Source organism: Mirounga angustirostris, unplaced genomic scaffold, assembly GCF_029215605.1.
Source record: "Mirounga angustirostris isolate CCGP_5_RB_7025 unplaced genomic scaffold, mMirAng1.0.hap1 SCAF_1, whole genome shotgun sequence".
Taxonomy (NCBI): domain Eukaryota; kingdom Metazoa; phylum Chordata; class Mammalia; order Carnivora; family Phocidae; genus Mirounga; species Mirounga angustirostris.
This window is the reverse complement of record NW_026991709.1, coordinates 77,028,859-77,053,835: the sequence shown is the minus strand read 5'-3', so window position 1 is coordinate 77,053,835 and position 24,977 is coordinate 77,028,859. Positions and strand designations below refer to the sequence as shown.

General features: G+C 40.9%; 1 protein-coding gene across 1 annotated transcript in view; it reads left to right on the top strand.

Annotated features, from left to right (window-relative positions):
• The window catches only part of TPRG1 (tumor protein p63 regulated 1), a 216,941-nt gene that overhangs the window by 94,408 nt on the left and 97,556 nt on the right, over nucleotides 1-24,977 (top strand). The window contains exons 2-3 of the mRNA XM_054504275.2: nucleotides 5,429-5,655; nucleotides 14,582-14,673. Of these exons, the coding sequence (XP_054360250.1) occupies nucleotides 5,429-5,655; nucleotides 14,582-14,673 (319 nt within the window). The remainder of the gene's footprint in view (nucleotides 1-5,428; nucleotides 5,656-14,581; nucleotides 14,674-24,977) is intronic.

Genomic DNA, 24,977 nt, shown 5'->3' with positions numbered 1-24,977 from the left:
ATGTCCAACCTATTCTTTATTAAACTCTTGTGAAAAGGAGAAAGTCCCCAAACTCCCCCTTTCTTTGCCTCTGGTTGGAGCGGTGACCACTCAGTGTGGCCAGTTACTTCTTTCAAGCTGATCAGAAGTTTTCAGCATAGTTCTTTGTATGCTTTTCTAGAAAACAAATATTTATTGGGGTCAACTCTTCTGGATCTCTCTTTGATTTTAATAAAGCAAAAAATAATTGTCTTGAGATTGCACAGTTTGTCCATAGGACAGAAATCTTTCAGCTGGAGCAGAATCTTCCAGAATAAAGGTTTGGAAGGCACTGGAAAGGGTGGGGGATGTTTCTAGTTCTGATGATTTAGGATGGAGCCCCAGAATGGAATATTAAGCAGGCAATGTCTGTAGTTTGATGTAGGTTTGATTCAGGGCCACATTATCATTTTCATGAGCCTAAAACTCTCTTGCCTTTATGGCCCTCTCCACTGTAATATTATCAATATTAAAACTTACATTTCTTTTTTTTTTTTTTTTTAAAGATTTGTTTATTTGAGAGAGAGAGCGAGGGCAAGCACACAGAGGGAGAGGGAGAAGCAGACTTCCCACTGAGCAGGGAGCCCGATATGGGGCTCGATCCCAGGACCCTGGGATCATGACCTGAGCTGAAGGCAGACACTTAACTGACTGAGCCACCCAGGTGCCCCCAAAACTTACATTTCTTTATGACTTTAAATGGTTCCCCCATTTTTGGGGGGTTTTTAGACAAAACCAAAAGTTTTGGGTGTCCCACAAATTTCACTTTTTTTCCTGACATGAGAAAAAAATCAAAACATTTCTTTTGACCATGCAATTTTTAATTTGTCTCTTCTGATTTTAAAATAAATTAACACGTTTCCTGAGCCCCTAAAAGGTTTGTGGACCATAGGCACTGCGCCTGTTGAACCTAACAGATAAGTCAGCCTGACTGCAAGGTAGAGGAGAAAGCTTTAGCTCACAGGGCTGGGTGCTGGGTACCTGCTGCAGATGCAAGAGAAGCTGGGGTGAGCTTTGCTCCATGGGAGCTGTATCTCCCATCCCAGAGCAGAGCAGAGCTGACTGATGGAGACATTCGACAGAAGTGTTTCCAGTTGACCAACACCTAAGTTTGATAACTGCGTCTCTGCCTTTCTTCTAAGTGATACAACTTGAAGCAGTGAACAAGAGTCAGGAGTCCTGTCTTGATTCTATTTAGCTGCGTGTCCTTGGGTGAGTCCCCCTCCTGAGCATTCCGAAGTTTGCAAAATGAAGGAGTTGGACTAAACATTGATTCTCTAGCTACAATTTATGCCCTATAGGCTTCTGAAATATTATCAGAAAAAATCACAGAGAGATAGATGAAAGCACGTATACAGTGAGGCAGGTATACTTAGATGAGGACCCAGAAATAAGTTATTTACTGCAATACTCTATTAAATTTAGCTCTGAATTTGCTGGCAGCTGAAAAATATAGAATTCTTACCACCTAACGGAAGGAAGAATAGTGCTTCTTTAGATATTTATTTGGCATTACATTTGAGGAGGTCATGGAGAAGATATGACCACTAGTTGACCCCTGAGTGAGCCCCAGGGCAATCGGAAACTTCTCCCCCCCTTCTGCCCTTGAAACATACATGCCACCCACTATTCCCACGGTGGGAGCCACTTGAAGGACACAGCCTAGAGAGAGAGAAAGAGAGAGAGAGAGCAAGGTGTTGCTGAGACCATTTTGACCTTATATATGTGACTGAATCCAGGTATGTCCTGTGTATAAACTTTTAAGATTCTGACGGGCACGTGCAGAGATGTGCTTGTCTTGAGGTGCCCAAGACAAATTCACATGTAAGTTGTCTTGCTTGTTAAACCTGCCACCTACCAATTTGGATTGGTCTGTTCTTTGGTCTCTCCTTGCCCTCCGTGTTGGGGGTGGGGGGCAGTTTCAGATTATACCAGAGTTTGCAAATCAACATATTTATTAAACATTTTATTTCTTATTGCAAAAGCAGCACTAACACAATTAAAAAAACCTTTTTTTTAAAAGGCAAAAATTCAGTTTCAATCCAACTACCTCAATAAATCTAAATATTTTCCTTGTGCTCTTTACCGATGTAAAAATTATTCAAATCCTCCTATCTAGAGAAAGTCTTTGTTTTTTGCTTTTGCTTTTTTTTTTTCCACCTAGGAAGATACATCCTTTTTACTTCCCTACTGCAGCAGTGCTTATGCAAGTTATTTTAAATGTCTGCATGGTATCATTTGGACAGTCTTAGCAATTCCCGGGCTGTTAGGTGTTTAGTTGATTTCTGATTTTTCATTACCTCCCAGAATAAGCAATTAATATTGCACTCTTTTTCTTCTTTAGAGTGTCCTGGAATGAGATTAGGTCAAAAAGTATGGACTTACTCTTTTCTAAGGCTTGACCTTGCTTTCCTTAGAAATTGTGCCACTTGAGTACTAAATGCTAACATTTCAGATTCCATGAAGTGTTAGAGAATAATGATCTTTTAAAATTAATGGCTCTGGATGGGTCTGTTACAAGGCATGCTTTATCCATGTAAAACAGTGGAAACATTTGAATTTGTCTAGATTTGTTTTCAGTATTAATATGCTTTTCGTGTTTCAATGTATACTATTCAGGCAGAGGTAGGAGAACACATCTATTGAACCGGGGAGAAACATTGGCTGGGCAGAGGGTGATGAGGAATGGAGCTGGCCGCTTCGATGCTTGGTACTGCTCTCACGTTGAGGAGGTTGTAGAAGAAGTCACAGTCATTGTCCTTACAAAGATGTCCCTGTGACTACAGCAGAGCTGGGATCATCCCGGAGTAAGGCAGCCGGGCTCCATTTTCAACGATTCATGGCTGTAAGAATTTAACTGGAGCTGAGTTTCCTTCTTTCCTGGATCTCAAACAGCTTGGTCTCAAAGTGCTCTGATTCTCTTCCCCGAGTGTTTCCAGAGAAGACAGCCTGAGGGAGAGGAAGTGGTGCTAATTAAGTCCTCCCTCTGTTTTCCAGGCATGGGAGCCTTCTGCAGATGCCTGTTGTGAGGCGTGTGTTCCCAGAGTGTGGCAAATACAGAAGCAGGCTTTCCTTCCCCAAAGGCACAAACCTTCCTTAACAGGTTACAGGGAACTCTAGAAACACACTTCCTTCCAACAGCCACTGTGATTGAGGCGACAGACCTGCCAGGGAGGCCAAAGTGCTTCACCGATTGTTCTCTCTGTCTCTGTCTCTCTGTCTCTGTCTCTGTCTCTCTCTCTCTCTCTCACACACACACACAAAACACACACATACACACATACAGGTGCACATGCACACAAAATTTCTCCTGCTTCTGCGGGTGCGCCTTGTATTTCTTAACAGGCCAATCTCTGCCTTTTACGCATCTAACTTAAAAAAATTACTGAAGACTCAGCAAAGCCATCCTGCTGCAACATAGTGTGCCTCATGATGGGCGTGCTGGATTGACAGGAAGCGTGGTTGGGAGCCCGGGGTGAGCATCCAGGTGCTGCCACAGTGATCTGAGTGTGCCCTGGGTGGGTCCCCTAAATGCTGTGATCCCCAGAGAGATGCAGGTAAAATCATCTTCTAGGGTTGTTGGGAGGATCAGATGGGTACTGCGGAGGGCTTTTCACTGGTGAGCCCCCCTAACCAGCTGTGTTTTCTCCTGCATTCAAACCCCTCAGGGTGACTGTGTATGTCTACCTTTGCCTGAGATAATCCCGGTTTACTCCTTTCATTCTGACATAATTGTTAATCGTACGTTTTTCATGCTCCAAAGTGTCCAGCTTTAGGCAATAGGTTATATGCTCAGACTATTTTTACCTCTTTTGAATACTCTAATTCCAATGTTAAGAATGTACACTTGCTGGGGTTGGGGCTGTTTCTCATTGTCTAGTGTTTCACAAGAATCGAGGGAATGGAATTTATCTGATTAGGAGCACTGAGGCAGCTCTGAGGATAAGATAGTGTTCCCAGACATGGTGAAGCCAGGCACAAAACCCACCTTCTATGTAGCATGGACAGTGTACTTACTGCAGGTCTGACTATCTGGTCTCAGCTTGGAAATGGTGACCTGATGTACACGTGCTTTTTACTAGGCTAGCATGTGCTTTCTATTTATTTTGTTTAATTCTGCTGTATATTTACAGGATAGGAATGTTTATCGTGTTTTTACTTAAGTCATATATAATCATTGTAAGCATCCGGAGACTTATGAAAACAAAAAATTAAAATCACCTCATCCAGAAATAACCATTAATATTCTATTTTATTTCCTTTTTTTTAGTTTTTGATGTAGTGTTCAATGATTCTTTAGTTAAGTATAACACCCAGTGCTCATTACAGCATGTGCCCTCCTCAATACCCATCACCCTGTTATCCCTTCTCCCACCCTCCGCCCCTCTGAAACCCCCAGATTGTTTCCTGTGGTCCATAATCTCTCATGGTTCATCTCCCTCTCTGATTTCTTTTTAAACGTTTTCTAGCCCTGTCACACAATACATGTATATACATATTCAACTCCCAGTTTCCTTCTTTCTTTTTTTCTTTTTGAATTTGAATTATTTTAACCCATTTGAATATAATAAGTCATAATTATTCATAATCTTTTTCCATTAACAATATATTTTGGACAGATTTCCATGATAAAAATATGCACTTATATTTTTAATGACTACAGTATATTTCACTTTGTGATATAACATATTTAGCCAGTTCCCTCCTGACCACTTCTTAGTTTTACTATGTTCTTTTTGTGTTAGATACAATGTTGTATGAGTGTCTAATGTGGCTGTTTTATACAATGTTTTGCTATTAGAAATAAAGTTGTGTATTTTTCTGTTATTAGACACATGTGATGAACTACTTCTATATTGATATTTTTGGGCATTTGTCTAAATTATTTCCTTACGATAAAATTTTAGAATTGTTGTTTTTTGAGTCAAAATATATTCAGTTCTAAGTGCTTTTGTCCCCTATTACTACCCAAGCAGCATTCAAGAAGGTGCATTATCATTCCATTTACCTGTTAAATAAGTTGGCAGGCTGGTGGGTTTTTAAGCAAAAATTCTATGAAATTGTGAAGATCAATTGCTTGGTAATTATTTCATACTGCCATCTCCATACTCCACTTCCTGTCTTCTGGGATTCAAGGTGGGAAAATGGACCTACTTGCAACCCCCTTTTGTCTGTCTAGAGGGTCTCTGCTTCACTCCCCTGGTAAATGGCCCAACAGGGTGGTGGAGTCTGTGTTATTGAACTGCATTCATTAAGGCCTTTGTTTAGTTAACGTGTGAGTACCTTTGTCAGTTTCAGGAACATCATTTGCACCCTGTCGACTTTTTGCCCTGGCCAGGACAGAGGTGACTTCTTTTCCCTTTTTTTTTTCTCCTAATGAAAAGATTGCTTCTTCTCTTGTTTTAGGTAGAAGAAATGTCAACGATTAGGAGTTTTGAAGGATTCCAGCCTGTGTCTCTGAAGCAAGAGGGAGATTACCAACCCTCTGAGACTGACCAGCTGTCCACGGAGGAGGGAGACCCAGGCACGGACCCAGAGCCAAGGCAGATTTCAAGGCAGCCAAGTGCGACCGAATCAACACTGTACCCCAATCCTTATCACCGACCTTTTGTCTCACGGAAGTACTTTGCTACACGGGTAAAGTTTTTGGTGCTCTGAAGTACTGTACAAGACTATTCTTACAATATTCTAATATTACCAAGTATTTTCACATTTGTTATCTCATGTAATAGTCATAATAACTGTGAAGTAGTTATCTTTCTCCGCATTTTACAGGTGAAGGAGCTGAATTTCAGAGAAGTTAAGGGTCTATTTTTGATAACCAGGTAGTATTGAGGAGAGAAGCTGGTTATCCAGTCTCTGTGGATCTTTGGCTCCTCGGTCCTGTGTTCATGTTAAACCTGATCTCCACAGATTAATGATCTATGGAGAGAAAACCCAAGCAGCTAGAATATAAAGTTGTGTGCCCAGAGTGGTTATCTGTTGCATGTTTGAAAAAGACATGGGTGATGGAGTAGAAAGGCTTGCTGAGAATGGATTGAACCTCAGGGTCTACACTGGGATGCTGGTGTTACGTGTGGGAGCAGGCACTTTGAAATCCCAAACCTTTGGCTGCTGTCTGCAGCTGAGCTCTTTTCCCTGAGTATTTGGAGCTGAGGAAGTAAATGGATGGATGGGTAATGAGGATGGGGTTTGTATATCTAGATATAAAAAATGATGTGGTGCTGGGTGGCTCAGTCGGTTGAGTATCCGACTCTTGATTTTGGCTCAGGTCATGATCATGGGGGTTGTGGGATTGAAACCCATGTCAGGCTCTGCACTGTACTGGGTGTGGAGCCTGCTTGAGATTCTCTCTCTCCCTCTCCCTCTCCCCCTTCCCCTGCTCGTTCACTCTCTCTTAAAAAAAAAAAAAAAAGAAGATATTTTGAACTTCTAGCATCTGGATCAAGTGGAGAGTGCTTCCTGGGTTTGAGTACTTTTCTCTTTCTCTCGAACTCTCCTTCCTACTTATCAATGTTCTTTCCCAATCCTTCAATGTTCTTGTTTACACAGTAATTGCTGGCTCACAGGCTGTAATCAGTCGGTGGCAAAACTGGGGATTGTACAGTGTGACAAAGGAGACAATCTCATTTTTGAAGCGTAGATGGGACACATCTTGAAAAAAGGTTTTTTTTCAACTCAATCTTATAAATAAATGGTGGCTAAGACGTTGTGACAATTTACAAAGCTTTAACTAATGAATCCTGATTTGGTAGCTTTTAAAACATCTTTGGTTAAGATAAAAATGCAGCTATTGTGACTCAGTGTGTGTGTGTGTGCATGTATGTGTGTGCGCACGCGTGTGCGTGTGCATGTTTGAAGATAAGATATACCCGTATCATCTGTATTTAGCCACTCGTATGTGTTAAGGTGCTTTGGTAGGTGCTCTGCTATGTGCGTGTTTGTGTGAGTGTCTTTGCCTAGGCAGAGCATATAGTTTGTTTTCTAAAGTATGTGAACGTTATTGAATAAGCAAAATTAAGTTGTAAGATACATCTGTGAAGGAAATCAAAGCATCCCCTAAAGTTGTCTCATCTTTGGTAATGATGATGTATCAGTCACAGTTTGATGAGATAACAACCATGAGTGGTATGGAATAAGAGATTTGGCATGCTCAGAAGCTGGTGCAGTCATGAGGGCTGGCTGGGGAGTCTGCAAAGCTGTTGTCTTTGCATTTGGTGATGGGCCCGAAGCTGCCCCACGCCATCAAGTGAAGCAGCCCTGAATATGAGCTGCCACAGTCACTGCGGGCCTGCACTGATCTTCCGCAGGGAAATGACCGATGTGTCACTTCTGCCTTGCCAGCCTGACACTAATGTCTCTTGTGGCCAACTCTAACTGGGAAACAGACAGGAAAGGAAGTTCTAGAAAAATGTAGTTTTAGCTTAGCTAAATCGACACAGTTTGAAGCTACCATGGAGCTTTTCTTTCTTTCTTTGTTTGAATGATGCTTTTATTTGTGCGGCTCTATGTAACTTATCAAGTGAAGGTCCCTGGAGCAACACTGTAAGGTAGGCAGGGGAGGACGTACCGCTCTTGTTTCATTGTAAACATAGTACAGCTTCAGGGGAGTGAAGTGACCTGACCAAGTCACACAATATTAGTGGAGTAGCTATAGCTGGAATCTGTATCTCCGGTCTGTAAGTCCAGAGCTCTTCCCACCTCACATACAACTGCACGTATGGCCCCTTTCTAAGTCAGTCAATGACTGACTCCAGTCCATGTGAAGAATATCTTCTCCCTCGGGTATATAGAAACAAGCCCTAAGTTCTCAAGATGTTGGGAGGGAAAGCTTCTAATGTTAATGAGTTTAAAGTAGACTTGAGGACTCTTTAGGAGCTGTGAGGGCTACATTCCCAAAGCACCCAGCATTTGCTCTCCTTCAAACCACATAATATATATTCTGTGAGCATGTGAGTATAATGAATGTGCTTTATATGTATGTTTATATTTTTATCTATATCTATAAATTTCCTCATTTGCAGTGTGTGGATAAAATACCAGTTTTATTCAGAGGTTTAAATAGCCTGATTTTGTAAATATTCTTAGTACAGTGCATGACATGTCTATTAACATTTCATAAGCAGCATCTCATTGCTATTATGAATGCTTTCTCCCTTTCTTGTTGATTTGACATTCCCATTTCTGTATTTGGTCATAGGGAATGACATTAAAATGCCTGTGACCTCACCATGACTTCCAGAAGGAGATATAAATGTAGATGTATAGTGTCTATAGCAGTAAAGAGGTTTGAGTTAAGGAAACTAATTCATTTCCCAGGGAATAATTCAACAAGACCCCGGCTCTGAATGATTCAGATCTATGAAAGATTCATCATAAAGTATCATTTCTTAGAGCTGAAACGAGATCGACAGATGATCTGGTCCACTGGTTCTCCATTTTATCATGCAAACAAACGACCTGCAAATCTTGTGAAAATGCTGGTCTGATTCAGTAGGCCTAGAGGAAGGTCTTAGATTCTGCATTTATATAGATCCTCTGGCAATAAGGTGCGATCTGTCCACAGACCACACCTTGAGCACCAACGAGCTAGTCAACACTCTCATTTTCAAAAGTAACTAAGGCCCAGAGAGGGGTTGTTGCTTGTCCAGTGTCATAACCATTAATAAGCACCAACTTGCCCGAGACGCTAGGAGTAAGTGCTTAAGCTAGGGTTAGAACCCAAGTTTTCCAATTCCCAATTCATAGTTCTATGATTTAGATCCCATGAAGCAATTAAAAAGAAATAAGTTTATTACAGTGCAAGAATTTAAAGCATATAGGTTGTAAATTCAGAAAAACAGTAAGTAAATGAGTTGAGGAATTCCTTGATCAAGCATTTTATTAAATGTTTTAAAATCATTTCACAAAAGGTGGCTTATTGGAAAAAGAAAAAAGAAAAATGTCAATAAGCAAAATAAAAGTCACCATAATCTCCCTGCCCAACATTAACCAAAGTATATTGAATGTGTGCTTATACATTTAGGTGTATATCCTGTCTTATTTATTTCCTCACGTGTACAATTGGTTGCATAAAAATATTTCCTGTGTCAATAACTATACTTCCATAAAATCATTTTTCACAATTCAATAACATTCCACTATAGAGATATGCTACAATTTATTTAACTTTTGATGGACATGTAAGTTGTTTCCTACTTATATCTTTTAACCCAGAAAGGAAAGTTACTCTTTGGCTTGCTGTGGTAGAATGGCACTGAGTTTCTTAGGCTCCAGTAGATGCCCAATGCTATAATAAGAAGATCAATTATATGGGTTTCAAACTGGATATGCAAAGATGTGACTGCTCTGGAAGTTTAAATTAATTCAGGACAAACAAGAGGCTCAATCTCACAACCCTGAAATCATGACCTGAGCCGAAATCAAGAGTCGGACGCTTAGCCTACTAAGCCACTCAGGTGCCCCCAAGAGTCATTTTTTAGCATTAAAACCTCATGCATTAGATCATACCAGATCATAAAAGAAGTCAATCTGGTTCCTTATGTTATTTCATGGGGCATCTGGGATGTTGCTTCCTATCCACAGGCTTCCAGACCATTATTTATTTCCTGAACTGTGCCCTTCCAACATAGCAATGTTCTTGCTCAGAGCCAGAAGGGGCCTTAGAGGAATATTTAATCCAACCTCTGAAACACACAAAGGAGATGTGACTTGTCCAGAGTCAACTGGCAATTTAGGAGCCATGCCAAGTCTAAGAGCCAGGACTCCTGACACTTTTTACCACCCCTCCAGAGCCTCTGACCTTGGACAATGAATGAGAGGTCATAGGAATGAATGTCTGAAGCACTTGCTATCACTCTGCTTGGATAATTTTTTCCTCCTGTTTTGTTCATTTGCTATTTTATTGCTTAGAAATATCTAAAAAAGGCCTAGTGCCTTTTCTGAACAAAAGTACCACTCAAGGCTAATAACTCGAGGTATATTATGATAATCCCTTTAGTTGTGGAGACTGATATTCAAAAGCAACTTCTTATGAAAGGAACAATACTTGATACGCATGGGGAAAGATATTTTTAAACTCCCTGTAGGACTCTATATTTGCAGATACCTTATCAGAAAGTTGAAAGCGATCAGGGATGGGGAATTATCTCTAAATTTATACTTGGGAATGTAAATTACATACAAACTAATGGGACTAAAACTATTTGATCTTTTAATATTTAATTAATGGTTCCCCATGGCCTTTTTATAGCCTGTGTTCTATTGTGAGGAACGAGACTTTAATAAGCAGGTTTGGGACTTCCCATTGTGTAGCAAGATGTCATTGCTTTCATGACACTAATTTGGCTTTCATACTCTCTCCCTTCCCCTCTTCTCTTACTATAGGGTTCCCTGTGTCTTGCTCTTTCATTGGGAACAACTAAATATATTAGTTGTATTGTTATTGTCTGTGTGAGCTTCTTCCTGGTCTAGAAATTACATATCTCACTGGGCAAAAGATTTCTTGATTCCCCTCCTTACACTGAAATCCCTTGAAGATTGTAATAAAGTTCATGCTTCTTTCTGAGGGCAGGCAGTTAACGATAATGAAATAAGAAGCATTTCCTTTATTTTCAAAGAGAGATAAATTTGCCCTGGACTTTACAAATCACATCAAATTTAGAGCTGTTTTTCTGCCTGTATGTGTTTACCACGGAATGATTTCTATCTGGGCATGATGACACCCACAAGAGAGATCTTATTGTGTCTGAGTCCCTGGGAGCATTCCTCTCTATGCTGCCCCCTCCTCTTACTGTCTGGCTAAGGAGTCCAGTACATGGAAAACTATTAGTAGCAGATGGGAGTATTATTTGTGTGACAACTGGCCCCTGGCTAGTCTAGCTTACAGAAATACAGGGAAACACACACACACGTCTTTGAAATTCCCTCAGTAGGTTTGTTTTGACTGAAGATATTCAGTGCTGAACTATTAGAAAAGATACTGCCTACTATGCTGTATAATGACTTGTAAATAAGAATCCCTCCTCATGATTTTTCTTCAAATTTAGCATTAGAAATATATATGTATTGGATGATGGGTACTTATTATTCCATCATACTTTCCTATTAGTCTTAGGCGGCATGGAGTCTTCGAGCTAATTTTTCCCTTGCAGTGACCATTAGACCCCCAAATCCTGGTGCAACTATTTTCCCTCCATTTAATATTAACAAAAAGAATGAAAATACAGTGTTTTATTATTCAGTGTTCCCATATGCTTTTGGCATTTCCCAACAGCTCTGTTACAGTTAATATTATCTTATCCACTCAGCAAATGAGTAAACTGATGTCTGGAATGACAAGGACATAACATGGGTCTCACAGCAGGCAGAAAGGCTGAGATCTAAACCTTGCCCTAGACACAAGTCAGAGTGTTCACACACTATCTCGTTTTCTACACTGAGTGGCTGAAGTTAATTTATTCCAGTTAACCCACAATGGCAAAAAGAAGAGAGTAAAATATTCTATCAGGATACAGTGATTAACTGTTCCATAAAGGTACAACCACTGTTTCTGTGGAAGGTGAGAATACCACACTCAGTGAGGACATTGACAGTACTCTAGAGACCTCCCAACCATTTTATAAAAACCACACTGATGTTCAATGTTTAGGTTTTGAAAAGGTGTACAGTAAAACGTCACCTCCATCCACTGTCCCATCAAGTGCCTCCCCCCTCATAGGGGACCACTGTTAACATTTTCTAGGTATCCTTCTAGGGTTGCTTTAGCATATACAAGCACGTGCAAATATTTATTCTCATCCCTTCTCCTCTTTTTTATACAAAAATGTGGTATATTTACCTTTTCTTCTGAACATTTTTTCTTTCACTTAATACATTTTGAAATCTTTCCATATTAGCACGGATTTCCTAATTTTTTTGCATGTTCTTCATGTTCCATTGTATGGATGTATCTTCTATTATATCTAACAAGTCCTCTATTGATCGATGTTTGCCTTGTTTCCAAAATTTCGCTATTCACAAGTAAGGCTGCAAAGAACTCTGCATATACATCTGTCATTTTGCACATCTGCAAGAACATCCGTAGTATGATTTCACAGAAGTGGAATGTGTAGATCAAAGGATAGATCATTTTGATAGATTTTGTCAATTGCTTTCCATAGGGAAGACAAGTAAGGTTTTGAAAAATTCTAAAATTTTATATTCATCTTCACATGTTCTGGCAAAGTACCTAGTGTAAAACCATTCAACAAAGTGCTTATTTTGGGATTATTTCATTATTTTCCAGTTTCACTTACAGTTTTTTTTTGTTCTTCTGAAAAGTATTAGTTTCACTACTGAGCTATATTAGCTAGAGGAAGAAATTGTGTGGATATACGAAGAGAGACAGGAAACATAGCCTGATGAGTCATCAAAGAAAGGCTGATTTTGAGCAGTGGACCTGGTGCAGTCTGGCTGTATCCCAGGGAGCTTGGGTTGGGAGATGGGAACACTGTCATGGGATCATAGGGGATTTCTCTCCAGCTTAGTTTGATCCTGCCAGTGGGGTCACTAGAACAGTGATGTTGGCACAACCTTCTCTGTCAGTGGGGGCTCAAGGCATACTTGATTTATGCTCCACAACTTACTGATTTAATGACTTACGGCTTCCAGCAGGCACAGGCTGCCATGTTAACTCTCTGACAACCCGTGAACCAGCAGCAGAGGATGACAAAGGAGTCAGAAATCATTCAGTCCACTGGCTGACTATTCAGTTCAGCAGGAAATGTGTTAAAATGAGGTACTCAGAATGTCTCAGTATCAGGGCTGTGATCATATTTTCTTAAAGACTTCCAGGAGGCTTTCATCATCAGTTTGGCTCAGAAAGCTTTGGTTCAGTCTCCTCATTTGTCTTTATAGATAAGGAAATGTAGGCCAAGAAAACTCAGATCATTGGCTAGAGGTCACAGAATTGATTTACCACAGATCTGGAACAGGAACCCAGGTCACTCGACTCCGTTCGATGGACATTTCCTGGATGACTCGGACTGTGCCCAGTGAATTGGAGGGGGAGGGGCAGAGCTAAGTAGGGAAAGCTCCGAACCATTTCCTACCACTTCATCTGAAGCAGTGCCATTCTTTTCCTGTTTTTCGTATATGGATTCTCCTATTCTAAGTTTTTTTTTTCCTTGACCCATGGATTCTGTGGCCAAAATGTTTCAAAGTCTTTTATCGTAGACTGAGAAAGCAAGCAAATCCTAATCTACCACGCACCCCCCACCGCCCTACCTCCAAGAGGAAAAGGCATTTGGATGGATCCTAGGCCAGGCTAGTGTCCTGGTTTCCTTTTGTGAGAGAAGGATCTCAGGCTGGGAGGATTAAGAATGTTAATATTTAGAGACGATTAGGTAGTTAGTATTAAAGCCCTGTTATATAGAGAATATTCAAGAACTAGCAACCTACTTGTCAGTAGCTCAGGGCTGGGAATGAGGCCAGCACTGCACTGTAGGTGGGGCAATGGAAAGTCTGTTTTCTTGTCTTGTCTCTACCACTTCTTAGCTGAGTGAATTTGACAAGTTACTTCCCCACACTGCTCCTGTTTCCACACCTATAAAACGAAATGGCTTAGACTAGATAATCCCTGGGCTGTAGTGGTTTTCAACCTTGGCTACACATTGGAGTCATCTGGGATGCGTTAAAAAATCCTGGTGTACTGATATGTGAGTCCCATCCACTGAGTATCTGGATATGATTGCCCTGGTGTGCAGCCTGGGCATTAGGATTTTTAAAAGCTCCCCTAGTGATTTTGATGTGTAGCCAAGGTTGAGAATAACTGTCTAGAGAGCAATAGTTCTCATAAGACAGTCCCACACCAACAGCACCACCTGGGAACTTGTTGGAAATGCAAATTCTAAGGCCCACTCCAGATCCACTGAATCAGAAACTCTGGAAACAGTGCCCAGACATCTGTGTTTTTGATTCTGATGTGCACCGAAAGTTTAGGGATCACTGAGCTAGAGGTCTATGAATTTCTTATCAGGAAAAGGGTTAATCAAATTTTAAACTAGAGGTAGGCCCATAAGTAGGAGCACCTGTTTGGAGAAGGGTAAAGAATGCAAAATAAGGAGACAAAAAAGTTAATTGCCCAGAGTCAGCTAAAATTATGGTCAAAATATTAGAAGAAGATTTCTCTTAGGTGTTTTATTGCCATGTGCTCTTTAAAGAGAGAAAGGTTTGATTTTAAAAATGTATATATTGCTAAATGCTTTGAACTTTCTTATAAACTTGTTTATTCAGGAAAACTGGCCCTCTGAAAATGGCTGTCTTCATTTCCACGAGAAAGCATGAGTAAGATCATGGGAGACAGGACTTGGATCACTTTAGTCCCACCCAAGGAGAACAGCTTTGTAAATACCAGAGTTCAAGACTAAGCTCCCAGGCAGACTGTGCCTAGAACAAACAGACAGATGCAAGAGCTATCTTTCCCATCAGCTTTCTGGAGGAGACTGTGGCTTATACTCACTAATCATAAGCACAAAGAGGGCTCAGTTTTCTCTAAACTAGGTATTTTCTTTTTTCCACTCAGCCGGGGGCCATTGAGACTGCCATAGAAGACTTGAAAGGCCACATAGCCAAGACGTCTGGAGAGACAATTCAAGGCTTCTGGCTCTTGACAGAGTGAGTAGTTATGGCTAAGTGAAGGCCAGTGGAAATCTAGCATTTTCCTTGACACCACTGAAACAGAATAGGAGGTAGACATGTGGAAGGATTTCTTCTGGATGCCATGTAAGATCATTGATTGGCTTATCCCCCAGTTAGAGAGGAAAGTTTGGTGGTGCCCTTATGGCTGATGTATGACTAGGTTTGACTCCTAGCTAGTCGCTTCACTCAGCTATCACTCTGACTCCCGTAGGTCAGGCCCTCATCGTGGCTCTCAAGGACTATTGCACTGACCTCCTCACCCATCTCTTTGGTTCCAATCTGTCTCTTATAAGTACTCTCCTTCCGGCCACATCAGGCTACTAACCATCCCACTCAGGGGACAGTGGAAAAGAAGGTTAAAAAAATGAATGAGGTCAATGTATACAGTTTGAATTTTATCTTATGTATAATAACATGGGCCATAAAACCGGGAAATTCATGCAGGATAGAGAAGACAGGCCACCAGCCCAGAGTTAAGATAAAAACCAAGTCTAACACGTGAGTTCTTATTCCTTTAGTAAGTGCTCTATTCATCCATGAGGCTTATCTTAGCTCTAAGGGCTTTAATTACAAATGACACCATGAAGATGGTTACCTTTGTGTCTTGCCCTGGTGTCTGTGACTTTTTCTTCACTTACCAGTAAACTATTAGGAATGCCATGTTCTTTACAGTGATAAAGTAATATATTCACATAATATATCCACATAATAATATATTCACATAGTAAGAGGAAGAGGCATCTCTTTTCTCCTACAGAATCTATAATATTAAATGGAGAATGTAGTTAGAACTCCATTTTGGATACTTAGTTGGTTCAGTAAGTTTTCTGGCCCCAAAGAGTCCAGCAGGAAATCTCAGTAATTCCTATACCTTGAGTAAAGAATCATTTAATCTTTCACCCCTCGGCAGAGCATCTTTAAGATTTTTTTCGGGGGGGGATGCGGTAAAGATGGGCAACACTTGAATGTTCAACCTTCCAGGCCAGCAAAACAACTCCCTCAGTCAGTGGAATATAGAACCAGATCACCTGTGGGTCCATCTGACTGACCACCATATTACATTATTGTTTCAAATGAGTTCTAAGAATTGAGGAAAATGAGCTTGGAAAGCCAACCTGATCATTTCTAAGCATTTGTTTCTTCATGTATCGACTGGAGATAATGATATGCACCTGAAGAATTGTTACAAAGGCTAAATGAGATGGCCTGGTAAAATTCTTAGCGAAGTCCCCAGCCCATAGTGGATTTTCAACAGATGTCCGTGTCTCTCCTCTGTTCACAGGTTCTAACTATTGTTAAGGCCTTTTGCTTTTGTTTGTTTGGTTGCCTCTGCCTTTATTTCTGTCCTATCCATCTCCATCTCTTTAATCTCTGGGTTATCTCTAATGAAAAGGAAATTCTATAATTCAGTCTTTTTACTTATTCACTTTTACCAACGCACATTTCACACCCTACCTCCCATCTGCAAAGTAAAATTTGACTTGTACAGATAAAGTGTCTACCTTGATTAAGACAGGCATCTACTTGAATTCTGAGGGTCTAATCAGAAGTAGACACTTACCTATTTTGTTTCCACAGTGCATTTCATTTATAAGAAAAAATGTACAAATGCAGTCTTTCAAAATCCAGGGGTGGCATTTTGAATTCTCAAATAATAGAATCAGCAATTTCTTTAATAGTACATGTTTAATTGTCTTATTTGTATAGAAATGTGGCTTATTTTTGTTTGAATGTTTTTGTTCAGTGATTATAAAGGCCTATAGATATCATTTTCCAAAAATAAATGAGACTTTGTGATCTGCATTGAGACTTAGCACCATAATTCTGTCTGTTTGATTTAACATCAACTAGGATGATTAATAAAACTAGCAGTTTTCAGATAAATATGAATGGTTGTGCCACAAAGACCCAAGTTTTGCACCTAGCTGTGAACCTAATGGGAAACTCCAAAGAGTTAATAAGGACTATCTGGCAACTAGTTTTTTATTTCTCTTTTGCTTTGTGGTATTCATATATATTATGGACAATAATGAGGGCTGTATCCTGTTCACGTGGAATTTTAAGCAATCATTGTCATTTGCTGTCAGACTTTCTTCCTTTTGCAGTTTGGAACCATTTCTCTTTTTTATTGTATTTTTTTTTAAGATTTTATTTATTTTTAGAGAGAGAGCATGATGGAGCAGAGGGGAGGGACGGAGGGGGAAGGAGAGGGAGAGGGAGAGAAAATCCAAAGCAGACTCCATGCTGAGCATGGAGACCAACATGGGGCTCAATCCCACGACTGCAAGATCATGACCTGAGCTGAAAAGAAACCAAGAGTCAGATGCTTAACCAACTGAGCCACCCAGGTGCCCCTCATTTCTCCTCTGTAAATGATAGTTCCTTTGTGTTCTCTTTGGTCTTCTTCTCTGCCAAAATCCTTTTACACATCTTCCCACTCATCAAAAGCTACTTTCAGGGGCACCTGGGTGGCTCAGTCGGTTAAGCATCTGCTTTTGGCTCCGGTCTTGATCCCAGGGTCCTGGGATTGAGCCCTGCGTCCGACTCCTTGCTCAATGGGGAGCCTGCTTCTTCCTCTCTCTCTGCCTGGGCCTCTTTGCTTACTTGTGATTTCTCTCTCTTCCTCTGTCAAATAAATAAATAAAATCTTAAAAAAAAAAAGCTACTTTCAAGAAAGATTTGATTCCAGTCATTTCTACCATAGTAAGAATCTGCCCTTTGCTTTTCTTTGCCTGTGAAGTCCTAAAGCTGTCTTCTTATAATGGAAAGAGCTGCCAGTTGTAACTAAGATGGTTCAGGCATCCGGGCTAAATGAATAGGCCCCCAGTCACTGTGACTGTTCAAGCAGAAGATGGGAGGCATTTGTCCAAGGAAGGGCATGCATAGAGGTTCTGAATGACCTTTCACACTTAAGTCTTGGTTTGTTTGTAGTGCACCAATGTAGGGAAGGCAAAAACAACAATAAAAACAAACAAAAACCAAAACCCCCAAAATAACAGCAGCAAAGCAAAACAAAACAAAAAAACTAAACAAACCTATAAATATACAGACAGGCCCAGAAAGGTGAGAGCCTGGGGCTACTCTTTTCTCCTATTCTCTTTTTTTCTAATGGGATGAGACCCAGCTATTCAGTTCTTATGAGTCACAGAGACTGTACTATAGACCAGCTTCGCCAACTGCATCAACCACACAAGACGCTTTTCAAGTGTGACGCTTTTGTGTTTAAGATAGAGATGACTGGGCTTTATGCACATCAATGGTTAGCTCCTTTTATGGAAATGAGAAACCCCCAGCTGCTATCCAGCAGTTTAAAGAATGTTTGCTTTCAAACAAGTATTTCGGTTTCAGAATGATAAGAGTGAAAACCCCTCTAATGTATACAGCACATGACAAGCTAACTTCATGTCCATGAACTTGCTTTATGTGCATGACAGCCTTGCTGGTTTTGTGACTGCCATTTGACAGATGAGAACTGGAGATGAGGAACGAGGAAGTGGGCAGATGGAGATCACATAACAGATAAAGCAAGGAAGGCAGCCTGGGTCCCTACACTAGTTGGGTTCTGATTCTTTCCCAAAGGGTGTAAGGTGTAGATGTGCCGTGACTAACGAGCTCAGCTCGACTTTTAGTCATGGGTGGTCAGAGTCCCAGAAGTGGTTTGATAAAGGAGGGTGATATGGGCACTGTAACAATGCATATGTGTTTTATTTTATGCCCCCAGTAGAGGTCTGGGACAGCCCCCCACGATCAAACACATGAACATTTTTGCAGGAAAATAGGGATATTAAAAGTAGAATAAATGGCTGCGTGATGCTTCAGATCTGGCTTGTACCATAGTCGCCATTTTCAGGGTTTTATTGAATTTGGGATTATGGCTGAGGGTGCGCGGCATGTACATGCTTGAAATGGGAAGGATCAGTGCATGGGGGGAAGGCTGGCTGAGGGATTAGGTGCTGCACAGTCTCAGTGGGTCTGGTCCAGTGGCGGCCGGTGCTGGGTCACACTGGTTTGTGACCGGTGAATGTTACCATTTCGGCAGCGTTGAGAGCTGATTGTCAATTATTAAAACATAAAATTCCACACCAAGCCAATTCAGTTTAAAGCAAAGCTGATGAACTCAAACCTCCTTACTTTCTGATATTCTTGACGTCATTTTGCTGTTGCATTTGCTCTTCATGCCTATGGTATCTGTGTCGTGGAAACGCTACACGATGGACTGCTACCACACACCTCTTCCCAACTGTGCCTTCCGCGCCGTCACATTGGTCACTTGGGGTCGACCCTGGTGGCAGCGAGTAAACCATGGGAGTCAGCAAACACGAGAGATCAGAGCTCGACGTACGGCTTTGTGGATTGTCTAAACTCTAGAAAGCAATAGGGAGTATTTTTTAACAATGCAGATTAAGCTTAAAAGTGTGTCATGTCCGTGGCTGTGATACTGTAATTGCACACACAAAAAAATTAAAATATTTTTCCAGCATTTAGAAAAACTATTATCCAATTCCATACAAGTCACCTTTTTCATGCAAGAGGAGGTGAACCCTGAACAGGCAGCCAAGGAAAGCTTACCGCGAAGCAGAGGCTGCAAGGCTGCTGAGCGTCTGTGTTCCGGGCCTGAGGCTGGGGCAGACGCATTGTTGTTCTCACACCCGCACTGCTGAGCCCCAGTCAGAGCTGGAAGTTATGAAAAGACTCTTCTTCCCGTTCCATCCCTCTTGTGCTCTCGACTGCAAAAGTGTACCGTGGGGCACACTTTAAAGAAGAAAGGCTGCATGGCATTCTGTTGTTCAGCATAGAGCACCTACTGAAGCATGCGTGTGGGACTGAGAGGCGAACTAATAACCCACAGAGCTGGACTTTGTGGATCTCTGTGTTTAATCGTCTGTGAGGAAGGAGTTCAGGGCAACTCGTGGGCTTCGGCCTGGGGATCCGATGGGTCCACTCTGCCACCATTCCAGGTTTAGAAGGAAATGATAACTCTACTTTATTGAGAATACGCCGTATGCCAAACCTTGCAGAAAGAACTTGGTGCATGCAATCTCATTTAGTTATCCCAACAGTCTTGTCATTTGCTTTTTTTAAAATTTTTTTAATTTTTTTTATTCTTATGTTAATCCCCATACATTACATCATTAATTTTAGATGAAATGTTCCATGATTCATTGTTTGTGCATAACACCCAGTGCTCCATGCAGAATGTGCCCTCCTCAATACCCACCACCAGGCTAACCCATCCTCCCACCCCCCTCCCCTCTAGAACCCTGTTTGTTTTTCAGAGTCCATCGTCTCTCATGGTTCATCTACCCTTCCGATTTCCCCCGCTTCCATTTGCTTTTTATAGAACTCACTGAGCACAGTTTTGGGGAAAAATGTGTGTGAGATGTCCCTAGAGCATCCACATGGAGATGTTGAATGGATGGCTTTACATATGGATCCAGATACTATCTTCTTAAGTAGATTTGTCAAAAGGGACAGTGATCCTGACATGTTGTTTCTTATAGTCTTGTCTCCTATAGAATCTAAAGGCATTAAATAACATTAAGTCAGTAAAAGCATTTTCCAAGGGATATCATCCCAATCCAGGGGAGCTGCTTTGTGATGTCCTAAATGTATACAAGAATATTATTTAGCAAAATTAGAAAAAATAGTTTGAAGGCACTTGCGTGGAGGATATGAGGAGGATGGACAGACAGGCCAACCGGAGAACTGGAAATATGCAACCATCAACTCCAGCTAGATCCCAGTTAGCTGAAACCATTAAGAATAGAATCCTAAGAAGACTCCAGTTAGAACCCAGGCCTCCAGCCCAGCCCAGCCTGGAGATTTATATGCCTCTACAGCTTTAAAGATAGGATAGTGTTTATCTTAACTTCATCTTCTCCTCTCACTGTCCTTCTTGCCCCTTCTGGGAAAGAACTCTTTGAAGAAATTGTGTGTATGGTTTCAGAAGTGATACATTAAGGCAGAACCAAGGAGAACATCTTGACACTCTGAAGTCTCAAAAATTGTGTTATAATGGCAATGAAGTGGCTCTTCAGTAGAATGTACTCAAGATGTCTTTGTATATGGTGGCTAAGGAGGCAGCAAGAGATGGGATCTTTCTCTCCAATACATTAGTCCCAAGTGGTGGGGCGGACATTCTTATTCCTCTTCTTCCTAAATGAGAAGACTTGCCTCCGGTGGCTGGCGGTCAAGTAACCCTCGCTCTTCATCTTTGTGGAAAATACTGTCTGTTTCATTGCCTACCTTCCCCTAAACCTGCCAAGGTTTCCATCCTAGCACTTTGGTATAATAAATATGTGAAATCCAATTCTCTATCTACATGTAGTCAATATATGACATATATAACATATAGACAATAGAATGGAAGTGAGGTCAAGGAGGCAGCTTAGTGCCATAGAAAGAGTCCTGAATTTGGAGTCAGAAGACTTGGGTATGAATCCTGGTTCTGCTACTCACTATCAGTGTAGCTCAGTAAACTTATGTAGGTTTTGCCATTTGTTTTTTTTAATTAGGGTATTTGTTTTAATACAGTCTTTAGTCCATTAGAAATTCACTGTTCTTGACAGAAGCACAGCCACTATTAATTTTTGGTGTATTTTTCATTCCAGCTTTTCTTCATGCATCTTTGCCAAAGACTGGTTATGATGTTAATAAATAACATTTATTGAACATTTAAATTGTACCAAGTATTCTGATAGGTGATTTCCCTGCACTTGCCATTACACTGGTATAATACACATGACTTTGATGATCTCTAAGTGGCACTTTCCTTGGGTTTTTCCTCATATTTTTCCTTGTTACCATGTAGTTTTTGTAAAGTTACTTGACCATTCATCTATTATTGGATGATTACTTTCCAAACTGTCAGTGGCTACATAAATTTGATGATTGATATTATTCTTTTAAAATTGAAGCCCTCAGTAAAGGATATTTACCAGGAGGGCAAAGTGAGGCTCCACAATTGGAAAGAGAAATGAAAATATATAAGGCATTCTCCATTTACGTTTTGATTTTTAAAAAAGGGATAGTCTATAACACTTTGTAGTTAAAAAGTGCTCTTCTTCATTTAATCCAATCTTCATAGCAGTTATCTGAGGTAGAAAACATTACCTCCAGTTTGGAGGTGAGGAAACCAAGGCTCAGAGAGTAACAGAGCTGTAAACAGAGCTGGGGTTCCGATGCATTCTGTGGCCCTGACTTTTGCTAAAATGATCCTTTTGCTGTTGTGCTCAGATTCCATGGGCGCCCCTTTTTGGGTTGTGGTCTGTCATTCTTCCAGCAGAAACAGGCTGGATAAACTCAGAGTTCTGTTTCTGGGGCTGGGTGGGGTAAATGGAAGGGTGCAGGACATCTCTGCTTAACTTAGATTTCCCAGAAGAAAGAGCTATCCTAGAAGCTTAAATAAAGAGAGACGCATCCTGAGAGAGAAAGGGATGTTGAGGAACAGACGACTAGGAAGTATTTTCCAGGCACAGGCTGCCCCCAGGCGCTAATGGATCCCCAAAGCAACACTGTGGGTGATCACTTTCATACCCGCACTCACATTTGATCCTCAAACAGACTGATGGGAGGAGGCCAAGAGGAACTATTGGGTTTATTTTATGGATGAAGAAATCCAGAGATTAAATGACCTGCCTAAGGGCAACCACTTATTAAGGTCACGGGAGGGTTTGACTTCACAGTACCCCTCGCTCAGTCTCGTCGTTGTCTTCTCGTCATGCGGCTCGTGCGGCTTTTTGTGAATTTTCATCTCCCCAGACAGTAATCACCACAGTTTAAATTACCTGAATGCTCTTTGCGCCTGCGTCAGGTTTCTTTGTTGATTGTCTATTGTTTGCAGGGAGGAGGGCAGAGACTCATTGAGCAGGTTCAGGGACCTTTTCCTCTTTTCCTCTCCTGATCTTACTCTGCCCATGCTGTTCATTTGACCCTATTTAGTGTTTTCCCAGAAGCAACTAAAAAGTCAAATACCTGTAGGGGTGGATCGGTGCCAATCATACTTTCTCTTGTTCCAGTCTAACTGTAAGGAGTGTTGAACTATGTTTTTAATGAAAAATACTGCTACTGATAATTTTTAAAAAGTAGAAAGATCCCAAAGAACCCTGAAAACCAGGGTTTCTAATCTTTTTAGTCATGAGTAATAAATGTACTATACAAATTGAGTTAACATTCTGAAATGTGTCTCCTCCCCAAACCCATCCACTTTTGCATGCATTCTATTCTAGACCTTGCTGCTCAAAGAGTGATCTTAGAATGAGTAGCATCAGCATCACCTAGGGATTTATTAGCAGGGCTCATTCTCAGGACCCACCCCAGACATAGTGAACTTGAATCTGTTTTTACAGGATCCCCAGTTGATTCCTATGTACATTAAAATTTAAGAAGCCCTTGTTCAGGTCACTCTCATGCTTATCATCCGAGGACTTTAGTGGCTCCCCACTGCCTATGGACTCTTCTGCTGCATCTTTAAAACCCTGTGTGTTATGGAATGAATTTTGCTCTCTAGCCTTATTTACTATGATTTACTTATTACTAGCCTTATTTACCCTTTAAAAATTCTCAAAGTGAACTGCCTACTGGTTTCCCAAAGTTCCCGACACAATGCTTTGACATCATCATCATGATTGTACTCACTCACTTTACTTATTTTGTATGTCGTTCTCGCTCTTCTGTTTGTTCAGAACTTTCTGGTCCTTCAGAGGTGTTATGTCTATAAAGCCTGTCCATATTACTTCACTCAGACTACCCCCTTTCTTCTTTCTGGTCATGTTATACTCCATAGCATAGCTTACTGTGCACACTGTGAGGAAAGCATTCCTTGAGGCAGAGCCTGATTCTGATTCATGTTTGTCCAAGCCCATCTCTGCCCACCTCCCAGTGGTGTCTGCCACGTAGGGGCTCAGAACCCATCAGGAACTTGACTTGAATTTAATTCTGATAGACTCATCCACTGTTTGAAGCCCTTCACTGACACTAGTAGGGTCCATCCATCGAGTCCTGCCTCCATTTCCCTGGGCCTCCAAGAGACCCCTTGCATCCTTGGGTGAAAGCACTCAAGCTGGAAAGTGCCTCAAATCCATTAAGATGTTAATGACCTGTGGCAGGACTCTGGCAGCAACAAGAGCACCTCTGTTGCCAGAAACCCATTTATACTGGGTGGGTGTTTTTGACAACCACTTAATTAAACACATTGCTTTTCTCTATAAATTCCCCCATGGCAGCAGACGCATCCAGATAGCTAATGGTCCCCGAGTGACCTGAATTATAGGACAGCGAGGGCATTTAGTTACTGCAGTCACAGATGTATTTGGAAATGTTTGTTTTCCCAAGACTGCTACCAATTAGGGAGGAGTCAGAAAGAGCCGAGGTGAAAAAAGTCTGATGCAGCTAAACACCCAGTTCCATCACTTACTAGCCATGTGACTTTGATTATACAAATCTCTTATATCCTCCAGGCCTCAGTTTTATTATTTATAAGATGGGGTTGGAAAATGGGTTATTAATTTAAGGATTAAATTACTTAATATATGTAGAATCCTCACAATTTTTGCACATGATATGTACCACATGAGAGTTGGCTTTTATTTTTATTATTATTATTGTTATTGTTATGATTTATATTCACTCATTCATACATTCATTTGTATATTCACCAAGCTCCTCCCATAAACCAGACTCCACCCTAAGTGAAGAAAATACCGAAGCAACAAGACAAGATTTTTGTGTTCAGGGAGGTCTCTGTCTGGAGGAAAGGAGGATATGTAAATGAAGTCAAAACAGAGTATGATATATGCTGATATAGGGTCCTGCAGATGATTTTCAGGAACATAGAACTTTGTGTTTGTATTGTTGACTTAGGTAAAGGGGATATCCAGGATTAAAGAAGAAAGAGAAATTTCCAAAAATATATGATGAGGAAGAACATCCCAGGAAGAGGGAAGGGAATCTTATATGTAGAGTAATAGACATAGGGTCAGGAACCACAAACAGTTCAGTGTGTCTGGATTATAGTGATCAAGATGAGGAGAACTAGAAACAAGCTAGAAAGGCAGAAAGGAAACAGAAACTCAGGAATTTTGAATTCCAGGTTAAAGAATTTGGATCGTATTTTTTCTGGCAGTCACAAATCGGAGATCCATAGGTCATTCAAATACTTTTAAATCGGTTATATATTTCCAGTTGCCAACATCATGTCACTCCCCATTACCTTATACTGGCCCCTCTTTATTCCCTTGATGCAGTGGTGTGTGGTGGTCTCTCCCAGTCATGAGAGCCAT